Genomic DNA, 20,512 nt, shown 5'->3' with positions numbered 1-20,512 from the left:
GCTTGTGACCAGACCAGATGCTCACTGAAATGCTTGTCTTTCCCCAAATAAATCCTATTCACATGTACCAACCAATCGCTTCAAATGATAGATTAGTTGACACCTTCTAGTGTGCGAGCGGAAAGCATAACCGATCGGAACTGTCCGGATGTACCAAATGAGTTAGAAGTTCGGCGTTTGTTTTTCTTGTGCAACGGTCTGATGTAAACTTTCTTCTTTCTTCTGACAGCTAGGGAAGTGGCGCCAAGGTACAACTGATTGGTCGGAACCTGTATGTTTCAGCTAATTTTATGCTCCTGTTCCCCCCTCACCTTACCTACACATTCAGACATTCTCTCATTTTAGCGCACGAAGCACCAAATATAATTTCACAGCATCGCTATTAGAGATACAATTCTCCGATCTTCATCTCATAACCATCCCGTCTCTCACAACCTCAGTTCTTCTGCACTTATCCGAGCGGTTTTCGTACCCTTGGAATCTGCACCTTTCCGTGACAGCACATCCACCAGACCATTGCACGAGTATCCCACGTGCCTTCCAAGCCTTTCGCTTTGGTGGAGGGGTACTGCGCCTTTCCGATCCTAGGCATGCGGGTTGTTAGCATGGGAATGCATGTCTCATCTGATGTATTTATTGTCTATGATGCTCAAATCTAGTGGAATTGGGCAGATAGCCGATTTTGGGGGGGGGTGAGATGAAATTGAAGGAGATTTTTGGAAACGCTCAAACGAATGAGATGTATGCAATGCCCCTAATATCATACGACCAACGGGAAGGTGAACTTGATATAAGAAGGCAATGCAACGTTTCAATCAACGTTTATCTCGGATGCGTTTCATGATTTGCGCATCAGAGATACCAAAGGGGATAAAGCACGTGTTTCTGTGGTGCGGACATGTCAATGTCAAATGCAGTTCATTTTGGACGTCAGTTGTTCCTTGAATTGCATGCATTGTAGCGGTCAAGAATGTCATTTCAAGGTTCCCCTGTCCAAGGCTTCGATGGCTTGCATGGATCGCGAATTGATGTAGCAAATTCTGCAGCTAGAGAACTTCCCTTGTAATAGCTGAGATCGAAATCACAGCAATACCAAGACATTGAGGCTGAAAATCAATACTTCAGATACTTTGCTGCTCATTGCTTGGGTTGAAAGTGTAGCCTCGCCTCCTCGGCGAGATGACGAGGTGCCATGACTCCGTATTTAGACTCATCATTCTCCAACCAATAGTCGTGTATGACCCCTCTCTTCACGTTAGTCCTTTTCACTGTAACCTTTCCCGAAATTATCCTCCAGAACAAAGCTTGTACCTCAAGAATCATCTCCTCCGCATCTACCGCATACGTCAAGTGGCCACAAGCAAGTCGTACTCTTGGTGCCGCTGTCTCGCTCGATTCATGTAGCCTACTGAGTTCAGAATTTCGATGCTTTGCGAAAGATGAGAGTAAGTCAAGTGATGTCATGTATTGAATCCAATTGCCTCCCTCTTCCGGAAAGATTATCGCGGCTTGAGTAGAAGGCAGACTAGGGTTTTGATCTGCCTCATCTGGAAGCTCGAATATGACGGGATATCTGTGTCTTGTGTAGAGAGTATCCCCAACAAACAAATATTGTTCTTCAATATCATACCAGGCAAGTGAGTCGGGTGTATGCTAGCATAGAGAATTAGTAATCGCACATCAAGGAAGACTTTCGGAAAGAAGGAGGGAGCGGTAAATGAAACATTCAAGTAGAACTGGACATAGCAGAGGATGATATGAAATGGTCGATCGAGCTTACGCCTGGGATTTGAATGAACTGAATGCGGAAATGGGTGTTGTGCATCGAAAAGTACTCCAGCTGACGAGCCCAATGTGACACTTTGTAATTCGGTGTCGATACGTTCATATATTGACAAAGAGAGCTCGTCGGCAAATCTTCGAGGATGAAAGATTTACCATTCTCCGAGGCTACAATGGTAGGGTTTGTCGACAGAAACTCTGGGAGACCAAGAATATGATCATAATGACAATGAGTGCAGATTATGATATATCGCTTCTCGCCATTCGGATTTAAACTCTGATTATTGAAGGATAAAATGGGGTATTCTTCGATGAATTTGCGTAGTGATGTAAGTTTGATTGTCCTGTCTCGAGGCGAATTGCATCCCGTATCCGTTATGATCACGTAATTGAAACCCAATTTAACGTAGATATATGGTTGTTCTCCATACGAATCATCCTCTGAGATAACAAAGGTAGAAGTATTTAACCTCCTGCTCACAAAGCTTGTTGAACTTAAGCTCAAGTCACCTGCAGCCATCATTGTAAGATTTCCAGCGACGAGAATAACAGGATGTTGTTTTCTATAACTCCTGTTGAGGAAGGAGAAACTGATGTGTTCAGGTTAGAGATAGCTCGCATATCAAATCATAGGTAGCCGTTATTCTTGTTGTAGACCAGTTCTTCAAGACTGTTTGTTTCGAAGGAAAGCAGTGAGATGTGTAATAAGTTTATCAGACGATGATTTACTCGCCGACTTTACGAAAGCCCATCCTGCGAGTTGTGATTATGACATCATCTAATCCTTCCATTTGTTATTTGATAAGGCTACCTAGCTATCCACATTGGCGAGGCCCAAAAGATATGAGATAGTAGGTAGAAGTAAGAAGGCAGCAGATTTGATGCTGGATTTGAAGATAAGGTTGAAAAGATACGTCGTGGAATGCATGTGCCTAGCTAGGTGTCGTAATCAGTTTCAAGTACCCGTCAAACGTGTTTCGAATCTTCACTAGCTAGATAATAATATCATAAACAATATAATAAAAGGTAAGTTAACTATAGGCAATCGATTTAAAGTTACTCGTCGTTTGTTTGTTGTAGAGTCAGTTAATCATATGTTCTTTCGTAAGCAGCCTCGAGGCACGTGCTAGATATATCAAAAGAGTGGAGTGTGCGGATCTACCTGTCTGTGCGTAATAAAGGTAGCAGTGCAGTGCAGTGCGTAGATAATCCGATCTTGGTGTGAAATGCATTTTCTTTCGGAGTATTAATTGTACTAGAGAGTCACGTGGGAGTCTCGAGGGAGTCTAACCAAATACCTACTTCGTACTATCTAATTGCAACTCTAGAAATTTTCTCTGTTGTTCTCCGATATTTATCGATATGCGATGGATTTCTTACTAAATTGGATACTTTTCGAATTTTCACGGAATAAAACATTTATTAGCAGACGTTAGTGCAAGGTACTGGTATCTAGGTACTGACCTGGGGAGATGTTCAGAACATTCAAATATTCCCTCACACGAAATCATACAGCCAAAGGCGTATCTTCTCCGACACATGACTCAAAAGTGGCGATGGTTCAAAGGAACAACTACTCAATCATTGGCAGTAACCTCCAGACAAACTTCTTTGCTGAACATCTAGATCGAGTCTACCACGGGAGCGTATCACATTTTGTTTCTCTCTCAAATTTGAAACAAGGGCCGCGATACTCGATCATTCTTCGTTACAGATTGCCTTTGAATCCTTCTACAGAATCACCCTACACAAAAGATATTTGAAACACGGTATAAACTACACGCTCATAGAAAAATCTAGGCCGAACTGGTTCAAACTTCAGATGTTTGTTTAATAAACATTTGTAATTCCATCTCAACCTATACACACCTCATCACATCTCTCTCAAACCTCAGACGAGATGACCTGCAAAGTTCACACGGCATAAATTCCGAAAACATCAGAGGATTTATTACGGCCTTAGCATCAAACTACCATCTACTAGGTACCTTGGACTGGAGTCTAGAGTGATGATAATTTGGTGCGACAAGAGGCCGGCGTTTATTTCATATGATCATGAAAAACGAACACAATATATACCATTCGAACGATGAACCGATGAACTCTCTACACTTCCTGGCGAGGTATTCCCGATTATGCCTCTTCTCAAGCCACTTGAATCGACTCAAATGGCTCAACCTCCTACATCCAGACCAAAAATGTGCCACGGATGAATTGAGATTTATCGGTTGATTGGCAATTAAAGCAAACGTTAAGATTCCCATCTTGACCTTATGGGACTATTTTGATTGGGTATGGTTGGTATGGTTAATTTACGACAAGGTCCCAAAGAACACTTTGACCATCAACCAAGCATTTTTGCGACATTTCGTTTCTTGCAATGTTCTCTCCCGAGTTACCTCTTGCACAACCCCGCAAAAACACGTCCTGGCTCTTAAATTATTCAAGCTAATAATCGGAAAATGTTTCCAATATCAGAATATTCATACTTGGGACCGACGATAGGACCTTATTAGCCGTTCTCTTCTTACAAAGTTTACCTCGATACTCCACTTGGGACACACTTGGGAGACACTTGGAAAGTATTTGGAGGGGTATCTGCTACTAGTTAGGTACTGTCAAAATTGTTAAGCTTTCTTGCCAACCAATGGTTTGCTTTGGATATTTCTCTTTCTTTCATTCATTACTCGTTTCTTTGTTTACAAGAAACAGTTTTAATACAGTGTTCCCCAGTTATTGTTCATTCCTTTCCAGTATACCAGCCGGTCTGTTGTGATACATTCCCTTGAGTTTTTCTTTGTCTCTGGGAGTACAAAGAGAAAGCATTTGCCAAGGACCTTCACTTTTCAACTTTCCTTCTTGACGTCTATCTCGCTTTGCATTGTTCCATTGTTTGTTCTCTTTCCTCGAGTGCATTCACTCGAGTTCGCTTGAGGAGTCACCCCATTGTTCTCTGTCACAATAAAGAACCTTCGATTCATACAATAGTCTTTGTTTAGTTATAATTATTGTTATTACTCGAGTATATCTATTGTTCAGTCATACTAAACAATGTTCACGCTGGCCGGGAATCATCTATAAAGTTCGACACAATAACCTTTCAATGTCTTCTTCTTCATAAATCGAACCATTACTTCTTTCAATCTCACAACTCTCCGAATCGAATAAACATTCACAAAGAACTCGATCAGAAGAAGCAGAACTCGAACCTATAAGTTTAAATCAAATACACATCCTTGCAGGCAAGAAAAAACACACCGATTCAATTATTCAAACACACACAGCTCGAAACTTAAGAAAAACTTCAACATGAAGTCTACAATTTCAATCGTCATTGCGGCTTTCGTATTGCTGTTCCAGATAACCACAGCTCACACATGGGCTGATGAGCTTCGAGTCATTGCACGAAATGGAACCTTCACAACTCCAAAAGGCTACCCCCGTGCTTACACTCCCCGGACTGGAGCATACAACCCCGACGACAATCTCTGGAAACTCTTGAATACTGTTCCCGATTCTACCACGATCTGTAACCCAAAACAAGTACCAGGAGCAAAGCCTCTAGACTCGTCTCAACAAATTTTGAGCGCTGCTCCAGGAGACTTTGTTGCCGTCAGATACCAAGAGAATGGACATGTTACTGAGCCTACACAAGCAGACACTCCAGAACAAGGCAAGGGCTTCGGCAGCGGTATTGTGTACGTTTACGGTACAGCTGACAGCAAAGCAACCGACAAATTCAACGAAATTCACAAAGTATGGAACAAAGATGGAACTGGCGGAGACAAGCGAGGAAAGCTTCTTGCCACTCAGTACTTTGATGACATGGCATGCTTTCTTGCAGGCAATACTAATGGCAACCTTTTTGTTGACGAACCGAATAACCAAGTCACTATTGCTATGGCAAGAGCAGAAGCTTATAAATTCGCACCGACAACTCAAATGGGCGCAAACCTCTGGTGCCAGACTGATTTCCAGATTCCAGCAGAAGCACAAGCAAACAAAGACTACAGCATTTACTGGGTTTGGGATTGGCCTACCATGGATAAGAAGACCGGCAAGACAACCGTCAGCGAAATCTACACTTCTTGTGCCGACATCGCCATCACTGGCACTGCCAACAAGGATGAAGTCTCTTATGTTGCACCTCAAGATCTCAACAGCGCTGCGCAATGGAGTCAGATGGTCAACCCCTTTGTCGTCGATCCCACCGCCGCTCAAAAACCATGGTCTATGCGCGCAACTACCAATCTCTTTGCTAAGCCAACCGCCTTCGCTTCAGCTGGAACAACAGCTCACGTTCAACCAACCACTGCAGCCTCCAGCTCTCAGCAACAGTCATCCACCATTCAGCAACAATCATCCACCACCCAGCAAGTAGCAACCGCTGCCCCAGTCTCTACACATCAAGGCTTCACCACCGTCACTATTTACGTCACTCAGACCTCAGGTGTAGCAAATCCAACAGGTGTCGCCACCGGTGCGCAAGCAGGTGTTGGGGCTCCCTCGGTTTCTCCTTCTGGATTCGCATCAGTAAGCACTTCAGTCCCTTCAAGTGTAGCTTCTGCTTCCCCTTCTGGATTCGCATCGGCAAATGCCTCAGCTCCTTCGGGCGTGGCTTCCGCAAGCGGCTCCTACGCCCCTTACCCTGCCATTCAACCTTTCATGAAGCGCTCTCTCCAGATCCGAGGCCGTAACGTGAATTGAGTTCGAACAGGGATGGAAAGCGTCAACGGACGGAGTGGAGGAATAGACGAGTGGATAAATAGATAGATAGATTAGATAGATACCCCCCTTTCTCCTTTGAGGCAACTCAATTACATGCACAGCACAGCACAGCCAAAATTGATAGATAGATAGGATACCCTGGAGTTCGTTTTTGTTTTTTTTACATTATTACGGAGTTTTTAGGCGATTTTTCTCTTCTTCTTTTCTTTTAGAATTCTTTATGATTCTTTGAGGCTGGCTGGCTGGCTGGTTCATACAATACAACACAGATTGTTTTTTCTTTTGTTAACTTTATATTTTACTTCACTTTTACTTTTACTCTTTGCTTTTTATGACGACGATGATGATGATGATGATGATAACGACGACTTTTTTTCCTGCGGTGGTGGATTTGGAGCATGTGAACAAGGCGTTCGGTTTGGTTTGGTGCATGGAATGGTTATGAAGAGTATATGGATATGGATGATACCCCATTGGACTTGCATGGCTTTTTACTACGCTCGTTTTTGTTTTTCATTTTTCTTACGTATGGAGAAGGGGAGAGGGTGTTTAGGTGTTGAGGAGGCCAGGTGTTTAGGAGACTAGATATTACATCGTTCATAGCTGGTTATTAATGGTTGTGAATGGAATGCTTATAGATGAATATGAAAGCTCTTATGAATAATGAATTCTGAATTTTGAATAATTATATCTTGGACGTGTGTCATGTGTGATGTATGTGATGAGTAGTGATTAATCCAACCCCCCCCCCCTGATGAGAAATGATAGATAGATACTAAGGTTATATAGTCGATCTAGAATATTTACCTAGATTAATACATTGATCTAATTTGCGTAAACCATTCAAGTTCTCGAGTTATAATATACGCACTATATATGTATTGATAAATCTTGTGGATTTCTTTTCTTGAGTGTTTATATTTAGACAGGTAGGTAGGTAGGTAAGTAGATAGGTATTTACATATATCAATTTTTTATTTCAAACTTTATGAGATCTAATTTTGATGCTGGATATTGTTTGATTGTGGTGGTGTAGTTCTGGTAGTTCTAGTATTTCTGGTCTTCTCATCTTCTCATCTTCTCATCTTCTCATCTTCTCATCTTCTCATCTTCTCATCTTCTCATCTTCTCATCTTCTCATCTTCTCATCTTCTCATATCGCTATACCCCTACATCCCAATATCCCTATACGCCAATACACTAATACTCCTATATCCCTCTCTAAACACAATCCAAATTCAAATCCAGAATTCTAGATATCCTCTAGAATAAGAGGGGAGGAGGATAGAAATGATATTGAATAAACATAAGTGGAAGTGTGGAAGTATGGAAGTGTAGAAGTGTGGTTGAGGTGAGTTATGTGGTGTTTTATAAGATGTATAATGTTTATGTATTGTTAATGAGACAGATATTATATCAGAAGAGAGGAGGAGAAATGGGGGGAAGAGGGGATCTGATTTATTTTTGTATATAAAGAGTGATGAGTAAACGAATGAGTGATAAATGAACGATGGATAGATAGATGAGTTGAATTAGTTGAGAGTTATAACGGATTCAAGTTTTGAAACACAAAAGGGGGAAAGAGGAGATTGGAAGAATGCATATATAAATTATGATCACTAGGACGGATAATTTGTTTGTATGACAGATGAGAAAATGTGAACTGATGAATAAAGAATACGAGATTCTCTATCTTATTCTTCGATATTTCCATGTTATATTATATCTCAGTGCCGGTATAATATAATAAGTTCAGGGTTGACATCTATCGTCTTTCTTGGAAAACTTTCCTAGCTTGCTCTGTCATAGAAGAAGAGCCCTATCTTTCTTTCATACTCTGAGTTTCCCGTCGCATCGCAACTGATCGAAATTCATATCTCCATTTCCATATTTACATTTCTCCGCATAGAGAAATGACGACAGGTAATTGCGGAGCATCTTTTGGATTCGTGCGAGTATTTTCCATTTTACGGACGACGTCCATTCCATCGACTACTTTGCCAAAGACAACATGTTTATTATCGAGAAAGGGAGTTGGGACTGTGGTTATGAAGACTAGAGAGGTGTTAGTGGCGTGATTTGGGTGGTGATAAAGTGAAGGGGAGGAGATGTGCAAATAGGATGTACAAAGATGAGATGACTTACATTGAGAACCATTGGTATTTGGACCAGCATTCTATATCCAGATTAGTTTCATACACAGCTTCAAGACTACTAGGAGAATTGTATAAAAACATACCGCCATCGACAAAAGTCCCGGTTCCGTATGCTTATGCGTAAAATTCTCATCATCGAATTTACTCAATCCATAGATACAAGTAGAACCCGTACCATCTCCATTCAAGAAATCACCACCCTGACACATGAAATCCTTGATCTATACAACATGTTAGAAGTGACTCGGCGGAAGAGGGAAGGGGTCATACGATTCGATGAAATTTACTGCCTTTGTATCCTTGCGGTCTACCAAGATGATTTTTGGTTTCCCCAGTACAGAATTGACGGAAATTTTCGGCCGTCTTGGGAACTACATCGGCGAAGAGCTCAAATTGGATACGACCGAGTGGCTCACCTGGTTGATGTTAGAGATTCATGCACGATCTTCCGAATTGGAGATGTTCGAAGATAGCACGTGATGAACTTCGATGAACTTAAAAAATCCGGTTCCTCAAGCTACTAGCTGGATGTACCGGAACACTCCTTCCAAAGATTAAGGGGAGTGAAGCACGTGGACAAAATAAGCAAAAGACAAAGAGATCAGCGATCACACGAGTTGATGTGGAACGACCCGGTACTTTGGAATGCTAACATTTAGACTCCGCCGGTTCCGTGTTTAAAAGTATGCATGAAAAATGGTATGGTTTCTGGATGGATGGATGGATGGATCATGCCGTGAAAATGACTAACCTCCGATTGTGATATCAAAGAAGACTCTATTCACATGTTTGTCAGTACATGGTGATCTTCTCCAGACGTTAAAGGTTGCATCAGCTAGCTATACGAACAGAGGGTTCCCCGACGCGGGTAACTGAGTTGGTGGCATATTTTAAAGGTGTGGGTGTTGAGGTTGTGGTGTTTGGAGTATTGAGATATGTCCAAAAGAGGAAATCTTTTTGATTAACTCCGAATGTCCTACTGCAAGCGTATGTATCGTTCCCGGGTTGTATCAAAAAGTCCAAAGCGTATTCAATACGGTACGTTTGGAGGGGGAATGGTAATCTTTGACAAGGTTTAACAATCGATCTAGAAGTGTTGTGGACAAATAGAAGCTGTATGAATTTGATTAATGAGATAAAGAATTTCCTTATCGAATCAAAACTCTCGAGAATGATTTGGATGATGTAAGGTCGATTAGATGGTCACCCAAGTGTTAGATCTTTTCGTTGTCAGGTGTTAATCGTTGTGTGGTATTGAAAAACACGGGTCATTCCTTAGAAAAAAGGTCTCTCGGCAGACAAGATTGATCGTCGTTTTGGAGAGTTTAGCGTCATATATGTGCAGAACTGATTGGAAAAGTTACCAGGGTGTTGCGAGGGGAAACTCAGAAAAGCTTGATTTTTCATCATAGATCATAATGAATGGATGAATAAATCCACTGCTGGACGATACGGCACGGATTTGAATCTTTTGACTGGAGAGGGAGGAGAGGAGAGGACAGGACAGGAGAGGAGAGGAGAGCTATCACGAATCATCAAGAATCATTACCTACCCATGATCTAATACTCAATAGTCAAGACTCTCGGCCAAAAGTTTATTGTTCCTATTTCTATGTGACATTGCTTGGCCACTAACTTTCATGAGGTAGGATTTCTGACATGTACATATGCCAATCGATCATGATCAATCGTTGGCTGCATGTATGAAAGTGGCCATACGATACACCAGCCAGATACATGAAAACGAGGCGAGAACCGCGTTCAATCTCCATTTCTTGGAGCTTGGGAAGGGGAACAAATTCATTGATAATCCCAAAAAACAGTCCACTTCACAATGAAAGAGATTTGATATCGGAAAGATCAACACGAGTGAGTGCATACATATCTTCAAACTGATGATGTACTGAAAGGTATCATGGGATGTCAGCTCACTCTCCGATCTTCTAGGTTTCTATCGTCTTGCATAATGAATCAAGGAGGGATGGTTTAGTATCAAACTCAACGCGCTCCGAACTCCCCGGGTGGATATTATCCAATGATATCGGTTCAGATTGTAATGAGACAGATATTGTATGCATATACTGAATGTATTGTAATCCCATGAGCCCATCTCTTACCATTTTTTGCGTCTAAAAGAAGGAGGCCCAATTGTCTCAGATTTAAACGTTTTTGGAAAATCCATGATCGCTTCCGGTCTATCCATACCTCAGACTTTATGAAAATCTTTTGGAAGTGAGAAGATACCTCGATATCCACGATGTGGTAGGTAGTCAGTCATCTTACATGCACACACCAGAATCGCCATTCCCAAACTCATCAATGTGGATGGATGCATCTAGAGTAACGAGGAGAATTCCGGATTGTGTATCCGATCCATCTCTAGATTTCATGTGGCTTACCATTCGGGGTTTGTCTTTGCCCATTGCAAGTTGCAACGCCGGTCGATGCTTTACCTGAAGTCCAATCATTTCTCACGGATACGATATTGACAAACCGTTACCACACTTGTAAGGTATAGGTAGGACCCGACTGTTCTTTTGATTTGTGTATGGAAGTGAGAGAATGAAAATGTATTTCAAATACTTGGTGGGATGGGAGAGGCGAAAAGGGATGCGTAGAATGGAAGGAAAGTTGGGTGGGTATATATTTAGATATTTAGATATTTAGATATTATCGCCATCATAATAATCATAAGCATTGCCGTATTGAGCTTTGTAGATATATAATAATATCCTCGATACTTAAGTAGTTGTTGATATTTAAAAGTTCAACCTCCTTTAATCTTCTGTTCTTGTATTTTAAGTATTATAAAGTTTTTTTTACCTACTCAGGTAAGTTATCTATTTTAAATTCTCTTCTATCTATTTATGTATTATATATCTACCTAGGTAATAATATCCTTCACACTTCACTCTTCTATGAGATTTCTTCATTATCAAATACATACTATACTTACTCGAGACTTGCTAACGGTATTTACGATAGTTATACGAAACGATACGAAACGATACGATATCCGATATTAGAATATGTACTTACATCGGTACATATATACCTGGTCATTCTTTCGATCTCCGCAAAAAGGAATTCCAAAACCTGTCTGGACGCATTCGGGAAGTACCTTGACTAGTTGAGTATGTGAGTATGTGAGTATGTAATATGTAATATGTATGATATATGTACGAGTAGGTATGAATATCGTTGGTGAGAATTTAATTCACGCACCTAATCAATATCTGTTTCCGTTCAAATCCATTCACATCCAGTCAAATTCAGTAAAAACGTCCAAACAAAGACTCAAGCACTCGAGTCGAGTACTCTTTGATCATTTTATTCATCTACCATTTCCCCATTGATTTTCATCAGATTGTCATTACTCTGACATCCTGACTCGATTGGAATTCCCGACCATCGATTTACAAATAATCGTCGGTTGCTTGGACTTCCTCTTTCGCCATCTTTTTTAATCAAAATCCAAAAGACTTTGATCTCTCTTGTTATTATTAATAAGCCAATTCCAATTCCACTCAACTCAACTCAACTCAACTCAACTCAACTCCAACTCCGACTCCAACTTCCAACTTTCAACTCTCAATCCACCCCCCAAGTCAAAGTTAAATAATTCAAAGGTGTGTTTCAATTGATAAGAATTAAATCCTCAACTTACTTGTTTTGTTGCAAGATCCCATTTATCATCCATTATTAAATATTAAACTTGCTGACCCCATCTTTTTTTTTCTCCAGCCTTCGCCCTCTACGCCCAGTTTTTGTTACTTTATCCACAAAAGAACAGCCTCTCGATTTCATCCATCCATACATTCTATTCATCCACCCCCCCCCCCCCCCCCTCCCCATCTCCCCCATCCCCCATTAATGCACATTGTCGCACCAAGGAAAGGACTCGTGTGAATCGCTTCACTTTACTCTACTCTACTTTACTTTACTTTCATTCACCTCTCACTTCAAACTTTTAATACTTGACTCTTTCCAATATTATTGATCATTGGGAACGGGAACGGGATCGAGAATCGGAAAAGATTGGTTCATATGAATTGATCATTAATCAATAGTTTCAAATGATCTCGGTAAAAGGATTTCTTTGATTCATTCATTCACGACCACTGTGGCAATCAATAATCTCATCCTGTATTGTATTGACCCACCCATACGACCTAACTCTGGGAACGTTAGAGGGTTGAACGGCGCTGCACAATTACAACAACACATCGCTCAACTAAAAGATGGCGCTAGTTAATGGAATGGTAGAGGTCGTCAAGATCGTCGCGAGGCAGACTACAATCGCACCTTCGTCAACAGTAGCAACTTCGTCCCCGATCTCATCCACCTCAGCATCTGCTACTCCATCTACACCAACATCCAATAACAACAGTAGCCCAACTAGTTCGCCACTGTTGTTCTTCGTTGCGCTGGGATTTGGTGTCGTATTTACAAATTTATGGTAAGTATCTTAGGGGGTTCGAATGACTGCTTATCACTAACCTCCACGAAGGATTATTGTTGGTGTCAAATACTGTTTTCGATACAATGCTAGGAATCGGGCTGCGCGAGAAATGGGCGAGAACCCGATCAATCTCGATAATATGCCACCCCGACCACACCGAAGGCGCCGGGAAAAGAAGCTCATGACCATGGACGAAGTGAACGAACGATTTCCTTTGACGAAATACAAAACCTGGGTAGCTAATCGAGCTAGCGAAGGACTACCAACTAGTGGGGGTGTTACAGCGCCGCCAAGCCGAGCTGCAAGCGTGGCAGAAGTGGAGGGTGTAGAGCCATCTTCGCCTGTTGGAACAAAGCATTCTATCAACACCAGGCCAGCCACAGCCACTTCGAACAGAGATGAAGCAGCACCATCATCGCCAGCACATACTATTAGAGGTGGATATGGCGACAGAAAGAGTATGGATGCGGTAATTGCGGAGAAGACACCTGTAACGACCGAGGAGCGTAAGGAAGAACTACATCATTTGGAAGAAGTTCCAACGAGAGCCAGCACAATCGATAATAAGAATATTGCAACAGTCGAAGACGTTGAGGATGATGACGAGGATGATCATATTCATACCGCCGTACCTCCCGAGCTCCTCAACAACCCAGGAGATTCATGTGCTATCTGCATTGATTCTCTGGAAGAGGATGATGACGTTCGTGGTTTGACTTGTGGTCACGCTTTCCATGCCTCATGCTTGGACCCATGGTTGACTAGTCGTCGGGCTTGCTGCCCACTTTGCAAGGCGGACTATTTTACACCAAAACCCCGACCTGAAGGTGAGCCTGAGCCTGAGCGACATTCACGTAGAGCGCACGCCTCGAGGGCAAACATGCCTCAACAGCCACAATCAGCTTGGACTGGAATTCGAGGTATGCCGGGAATTTTCGGAGCATCTGCTAGATCAAATGTGGATACCCGAAATCGCGATGAACGACAAACTAGGCGAGCACGACAAGCTCAAGCTCAAGCTGGACCGACGAGTGTAGCAGCCGATGGAGGAGCACCCGAGGCCACCACTGCCCCAGCAGCGAGCAGATGGAGGCCAAGAATACCGGCGGCTTTCACCGGAATTCGTATGCCTGGTAGTAACAGAGCCACAGGAAATGCTTCGACGCAATCAGCCAGTGCCGAGCCAACACCTTCTCAGCTAGAAGCAGGTCGTCGTTTTGCTTGAGGATAATTGAGCTTTAACTGGACAAGTTGAGCCATCTATTAAGTGCCTGGGGAATTGTTGAGAATAATGCAGTGATATTATTGGCATCATCACAGTGAGAATTACCTGTGACCTTTTAATCACGAGTACATATCTACCAAGCTGTACCTAATCCTTTGCAACCATGTCTCAACAAATATTTCCAAGTCGCCTCCAATTCACTGACCTTTCCCATCAATCAACCAATCCGAAAAGCCCATGCCCCAGTCCAGCAGACGGCCTCAACCCACCCCCTTTTCAGTCGTCTCAATACCTAATTTCGATCCGTCATATCCCAGGCATTGTACATACACTCAGATACCAAGACACTCAATACATCTCAGTATTTGAGCTTGTCTTCAGAATTTTCTAGTCCGCCACAAATCTCTTATGATATTGTGCTCCTTTAGCGAATGTTTATCTTATTTTACTTTTACTTTTCTTTATCGACATATTTTCGATTGGCCTCGGCTTCTGATTCCGGTTTCTGGCTGGTATACATGGTTCGGGGCCACACGAACGGGACGGTGGGATGGGTGGGAAGGACAGGATGGGCAGGAACGGTTTTCAAAGGAAATTTGAAGAGGTCGATTCCGGGGTGTTCGAGGAGGTGACTGATGAATAAATGAATGAATGAGGGGGGCAGGCGGGACACATAGACCGATATCATCTGACTTTTATCTGATCGCATGGGATGTATATGGATGCATGCGTGGGTGGGAGGCGGGACTTGAGGGCATGTTGGGATCGGAGTCGGTTACAAATACAGGGCTGGCGGACATAGGAGTGTGGGGGTGATCCATTACATACAATAGCTGATATCAAAGAGAGAAATATCCACACTTATACATCGTCGTACTATTGACACTTATGCATCGTTGTTCTTGAACATATCTACAATGAATGCTGCTTTGAGTTGCAGGAAACGAAGCGTGGTTCAGGTTAGGATCTAACCGAAAAGTCAGACAAGTAGACCGAGATGCTCTCAAATACACAAGAGACAGCCAAATTGAGTGAATTGTGAATATTAAGTTAAGTGCTTGACTACCTAAGTACCCTGCTATGCATTCCATAAAAATGAAACTGACACGCGCGCCCGATATCTTTTAACATACATCCCCCTTTGCATGCATTCTCATGGTATTTTCCTCCTCCCCCGTACTTCATTTTCATCTCATGGATCGTGTTATATCATATCATATCATATCAAATCATCATTTCCAGAGACGAGACTCGGGAACGATTAATTATTAGACCTATAACTCATCTTCTTCAAGTTACCTTCCATTCCATCAAACCAGCAGATCTTCAATTCAATCATCTTCCTACACGAATGACACCGGCAGCGATGAGTTGTTGGATCTTGGATCTGATTTGTGGGTTCTTCATGTGTTCCTGAAGAGCGGCGGGGTCATTTTGAGCTTGTTGGAGAATGCTTTGCATGACTGGATCACCCATAATTCTTTGGATCTGTGATGATTGTTAGCAATACAATCTCGAGATGATCTACTTCTTAACTTACCTCAGGGTCTCTTGAAAGCCTCTCCTTAGTCTGTTCCTCAGTCTCATTCTCTCTGGCACTGTACATGGCATTAACAGCCTTCTGCTGTTGCTGCTCAATTTCTCTAGCATTTGCCTTTGTGACATCAGCCTCGCTAGCTTCGTTACAAGCATCGAGAGATTTGGAGTAATCTCTCATGCCAAAGTATGCTTGTGCTTTTCGGATGTAAGCTCTGACAAACTTAGAATCCTTGGAGATTGCCTTGTCGCAATCTTCCAAAGCAGAAGGGAATTCAAGAAGCTTGATGAAAGAAGCTGCACGGTTACTGTAACCTCTTGGATCCTCTGGAGCACGCTTGATCATCTCGCTGTAAGCCTCGACTGCTCCAGGCCAATCTGACTCCTTGAACTTTTGGTTTCCGAGTTCACGAGCCTCTTCAGCCTTTGCTGGGTCAATGTAAGCCTTTCTGGCACTATCAATCTTGTTCTTCTCTGCTGCACGGAGCTTGTTGACGACGTCAGGGGTACGGTGTTCGGTGAGCGACTTGTTGTAGTTCTCAATGGCCTTTGGCAGATCTCCCATCTTCTCATAGGAGGTTCCGATACGGGCGTATGATTTAGCGATCATCTTGAAATCGGCGTAGATTTCTCGTCCCTCTTCAACAGCCTTCTCACATGCCTTAATGGCCTCTTCATACTCTCCCTTCTCGAAATATGCAGCACCAAGGTTATTAAGATACGTGATATCCTTGTAGATTTCCCAAGCTTTGCTGTAATGTGCAATCGCCTCATCAAAGTTCTTCTTCTTGTACTGTTCAGTACCAAGTCTCTTTTCCTCGTCGGCTTCGGCCTTTGCCTTCTTCTTCTCGGCAGCCTCCTCATCCTCTGGCTCCGGTTCTGGCTCGGTCTTGGCCTTCTTGGCTTGTGGTTCTTGCGAGCTTGGGCGTACATCTGGCATTGCGACATCCTCCTCGGCCTCCTTAGGCGCAGAAGCACCCTCAGCACCTGGAGCGCCACCGAAAGCACCCGAATCGGCGAAAGACATGTCGACACCCATCAGGACACCCAAGACTTGAATCATACGTGGATCTGAGAAGAGTTCTTGAGTATTGCCTGGGTTAGACTTGATTTGTTGAAGTTTTGACATGAAGGTTGGGTCTGAAAGGAATTTGGCGGTCTTGGGGTTTGCTGCTAATTTAGTGATGAGTTGAGGATCACTGAACATATTTCCGAGTCCTTCTGTTGGATCACCCTTTACACCATCTATAAATGCTTTGTTAGCCAACCGTTTATGCAGCTCTAGACTTTCCAAAACTCACCTGCTTTAGCCTCTGCATCGATGGATTTCTTGACTTGTGCCAAACCCTTGGTAGCAACTGCATAATTTGCATCAAGCTTCAAAGCCTCTTCGTAAGCATCATGCGCTCCCAAAAGATCTCCCAAACTTTGCTTAGCAGTACCAACTCTACCCCAGCCCTTGGCCCAGTCAGGCTTAATACTCGTACACTTTTCAGCATCCTTCAAGGAGTTTTCAAAGTCTCGTTTGGAAGCATATGCAGCCGATCTATTAGAGTATAGGATGTGGTTTTCTGGTTCGATAGCAATAGCCTCGGTGAATTTCTCGCTGTGAAGTCATTAGTAACTTCTCTTCACGTATATTCCTCCATAACAAAACCCCAGTGCAACGACACCAGAGATAGCTCTTCGGAGTTATACAGCCTTAGAAGGACAAACAAAAGGAAAACTTACACAGCCTCGTCGAAATTCTTCTCTGCAATGGCTTTATTGCCAGCGGCTTTTAATGCGTCCGCCATGATGTGTGAAAGAGTTATGAAAGTAGAAAATCAGAAAAGGTGATAATTAAAGGTCGAAAGTAATACTTAAACTCGAATGCTCAAATTATAAAGTTGGGTTGGAGGTTGGACAAGCATCTCTTTATTTTCCCTCCACTTGTTTCCAGAGCTTTCGATGCCCGCCTCGAATGGTCCGAGCTTCTTGTTCAAATCACATGAGTAATTATTTTGGGATGGTGGGGGAAACAAGGCTCGAGCAAGGCTATCTATCCAACATACTACTAGATAGTTGACTACTCCTAGGGATCTAGATGTCTAGATGTCTAATGTCTAAATGATCTGTCTAAGTCTCTTTTATTACTATTTCTATAAACTATTCAAAGTTGACTTTTTACTCCAAAGTCTACTTTTACTCTTCCACACTTTTATACTTTTACATTTTACATCTCTAAAACAGGGACTATTGCAATCTCCAGACCCTTAGCCTAACTTAAAATTCAAGCGTGGTGTCTGATGCAAGGTTAAATTAGATAGATGCAAATCAATCATACATACATAGACTTCCGTCTGTCTTTCTTGACTGAAGTTTAGAACTTTAACTTAAAATCCTCAAATGTTTGACACCCAGAATTCAGTTCTTTTGTAGAATAACCGATATCCCTACATCTTGCACAACCCTGCATCTTGCACACTTTTATTTCTTTTGAAAATAATATTCTAAAAATGATATATAATCAACCAATCATTGAATTCTATTAAAAATAAAAATAAGAATACTATAATATTATTTCTTTTATATAAAATAATAAAATCATAATTACAATTAATAATTGAATATAAATCTCGATATCAAAACTATTAATATAAAATTATTATATATTAATTTATTTAATAATAGAAATAATAAAAGCTTGTTTTTAGAATATATTCTATAAATTTGAAGATCTTTTAATATAAGGAATCAAAAAAGCTAATTTTAATATCAAAAATTCGAAATTATATTAATATATAATAAGAGTTTTAATAAATAATTGTTTTAAAACAAAAATCTTTTAATAATTTAAGTATTAATAGTATTCTGAATATAATTAATTATATAATATAATTATTTATATATTAATATTAATAATTAATAATAAAGATACTATATTTTATATATATTTAGATATATAATCATTTTATTTTAAAATATTAATATTTAAAAATTAAAATTATATAATCGATAATAAAGAATTTTTATTCAAGTATTTTTTGAAAGAAAATCTTGATTTAAATTTTAATATTTAAACTTATAATTAGTATTAAATATTAAAAATAAATTTGAAATCTAATATACATTATAAATTCTTAGAACTATATAAAATTTAAAACTTTTTTTAGAAATAAAATTCTTTTAAAAAAAGAACTATAATATTTTGATTGAAAAAAATATATAATAAACTTTTCAATTAAAATATAAAGATTAATTATTTTAATTATTATTTTTTCTTATTTATATTATTCTATAATATAATTAATTATAATTTCTATCACGGATCGCACCCAATCGCAATTGCGATCGCTCACGTGCGCATTTGCGCACGTGCTCGATCACGTGTACATAGTTAGTATATAGGTGCGCTCTACAAGCACTTTGCTCTTGATTCTATAGTTATAAATTCTAAGGATAAATTATATCCTGTTTTCATAGTTCTTTTAAGACAAAGTGTTATATTATCTACAACTCTTTATACAATCACACAGTTATCTAATAATTATTCAAATAATATCTTATAATCATAATATCTTTTTAAATAAATTATATATCAATATTATTTATAAAAAAAAGATTTATTCTAATTAAAATTTGATAAAGATATTCTTTTAAATATATAGAGTTATAAATACTATTATCATATTTTCTATACTATCCGATTTAGATTACAACCTATTCACCCTGAAAAGCTTATATTGTTCACCTATTAATTGAGCTCCTATATCCAATAATAATCAATCTCAAAGGGATAATAATAATAATTCTTACAATTCTAATGTAAATATAGATAGATATAGAAAAAGCAAAGAGTATAAAACCAATTCCTTAATTAAAATATTAATTCTTAAGGGTAATAATTTAGAACTAGTTCTTTAAAATTATAAAGAGTAAATATTGATAATAAAAGTATTATAAAACGAAATTGCAAAACTTTAATTAGTATTACTATAATATAATTCTAATACCATTTGTTTGTTTTATTTGCTTATATAGCAATAATAATATTATACAAATTCCCCTGAGAATTACAAAATTTGGATTTCTGATATTTCTATTACCTTTATTGAAAAAATATTTCTTATTTCTAAAAAAAAGAAAAATAAGAAAAAGATTTATTTATAAAATTAGTTTTTATAATAATCTCTTTTTTCTTTTGAAAATAATCCTTATTTACTAATAATTGTACTCAATTACAATTTATTGTTTTACTGAATATTCAATTTTCATTTTGATATTATTCTTATAGAAAGACTATATATTCCAAAGTTTATTAATTTTTTATTCAAATTTAAAAATAGTATGAAATCAAAAGCAAGCTTATAATAACTATTAATTATAAAGTAATTAAAGCTATATATAATATTGTTTATTATAAAATTGCAATACCGATTTTACATAATAGATTAGATAAAAGGGAAAGCTTAAAAATATCTATACTCCTTATATATACAAATCCCCTACTTGATAGAACTCCAATTGATTAATGAACTCATAGTAATATATAAGAACCCCATAGAAATCAATTATATACGAATTGAATATGAACATTAGATTATATTTAATAATATTTAAAGAAGTAATTTCATAGTATAA

General features: G+C 39.8%; 6 protein-coding genes across 6 annotated transcripts; 2 read left to right on the top strand and 4 right to left on the bottom strand.

The window, feature by feature from the left end:
* Positions 1 to 92: 92 nt before the first annotated feature.
* EAE97_001139 (uncharacterized protein) lies at positions 93 to 332 on the bottom strand (the record flags this gene model as incomplete). Its single annotated transcript, XM_038871649.1, has 2 exons — positions 93 to 269; positions 321 to 332. The coding sequence occupies 2 exons, from the start codon at positions 330 to 332 to the stop codon at positions 93 to 95; spliced, it is 189 nt and encodes a 62-aa protein (XP_038737550.1).
* Positions 333 to 1,137: 805 nt separating this feature from the next.
* On the bottom strand, positions 1,138 to 2,305 carry EAE97_001138 (uncharacterized protein; the record flags this gene model as incomplete). Its single annotated transcript, XM_038871648.1, has 2 exons — positions 1,138 to 1,653; positions 1,781 to 2,305. 2 exons carry the CDS (start codon positions 2,303 to 2,305, stop codon positions 1,138 to 1,140), a joined length of 1,041 nt encoding a protein of 346 aa, XP_038737549.1.
* Positions 2,306 to 5,091: 2,786 nt separating this feature from the next.
* EAE97_001137 (uncharacterized protein) lies at positions 5,092 to 6,489 on the top strand (the record flags this gene model as incomplete). Its single annotated transcript, XM_038871647.1, has 1 exon — positions 5,092 to 6,489. One exon carries the CDS (start codon positions 5,092 to 5,094, stop codon positions 6,487 to 6,489), a length of 1,398 nt encoding a protein of 465 aa, XP_038737548.1.
* A 1,912-nt stretch (positions 6,490 to 8,401) lies between these two features.
* On the bottom strand, positions 8,402 to 9,553 carry EAE97_001136 (uncharacterized protein; the record flags this gene model as incomplete). Its single annotated transcript, XM_038871646.1, has 6 exons — positions 8,402 to 8,565; positions 8,656 to 8,686; positions 8,750 to 8,887; positions 8,937 to 9,082; positions 9,418 to 9,443; positions 9,516 to 9,553. The coding sequence occupies 6 exons, from the start codon at positions 9,551 to 9,553 to the stop codon at positions 8,402 to 8,404; spliced, it is 543 nt and encodes a 180-aa protein (XP_038737547.1).
* Positions 9,554 to 12,526: 2,973 nt separating this feature from the next.
* EAE97_001135 (uncharacterized protein) lies at positions 12,527 to 15,210 on the top strand. Its single transcript, XM_038871645.1, has 2 exons — positions 12,527 to 13,125; positions 13,177 to 15,210. The coding sequence occupies exons 1-2, from the start codon at positions 12,908 to 12,910 to the stop codon at positions 14,351 to 14,353; spliced, it is 1,395 nt and encodes a 464-aa protein (XP_038737546.1). The 5' UTR covers positions 12,527 to 12,907; the 3' UTR covers positions 14,354 to 15,210.
* Positions 15,211 to 15,302: 92 nt separating this feature from the next.
* EAE97_001134 (uncharacterized protein) lies at positions 15,303 to 17,786 on the bottom strand. The gene is made up of 4 exons (XM_038871644.1): positions 17,621 to 17,786; positions 17,191 to 17,495; positions 15,894 to 17,134; positions 15,303 to 15,841 (listed from the first exon to the last, which is right to left on the bottom strand). Exons 1-4 carry the CDS (start codon positions 17,683 to 17,685, stop codon positions 15,689 to 15,691), a joined length of 1,764 nt encoding a protein of 587 aa, XP_038737545.1. The 5' UTR covers positions 17,686 to 17,786; the 3' UTR covers positions 15,303 to 15,688.
* Positions 17,787 to 20,512: the final 2,726 nt, after the last annotated feature.

Source organism: Botrytis byssoidea (genome assembly GCF_014898295.1).
Source record: "Botrytis byssoidea strain MUCL 94 chromosome Unknown BBYS_002, whole genome shotgun sequence".
Lineage (NCBI taxonomy): Eukaryota > Fungi > Ascomycota > Leotiomycetes > Helotiales > Sclerotiniaceae > Botrytis > Botrytis byssoidea.
Note: the sequence above shows the minus strand (reverse complement) of the source record. Positions and strands in the feature narration are given on the sequence as shown.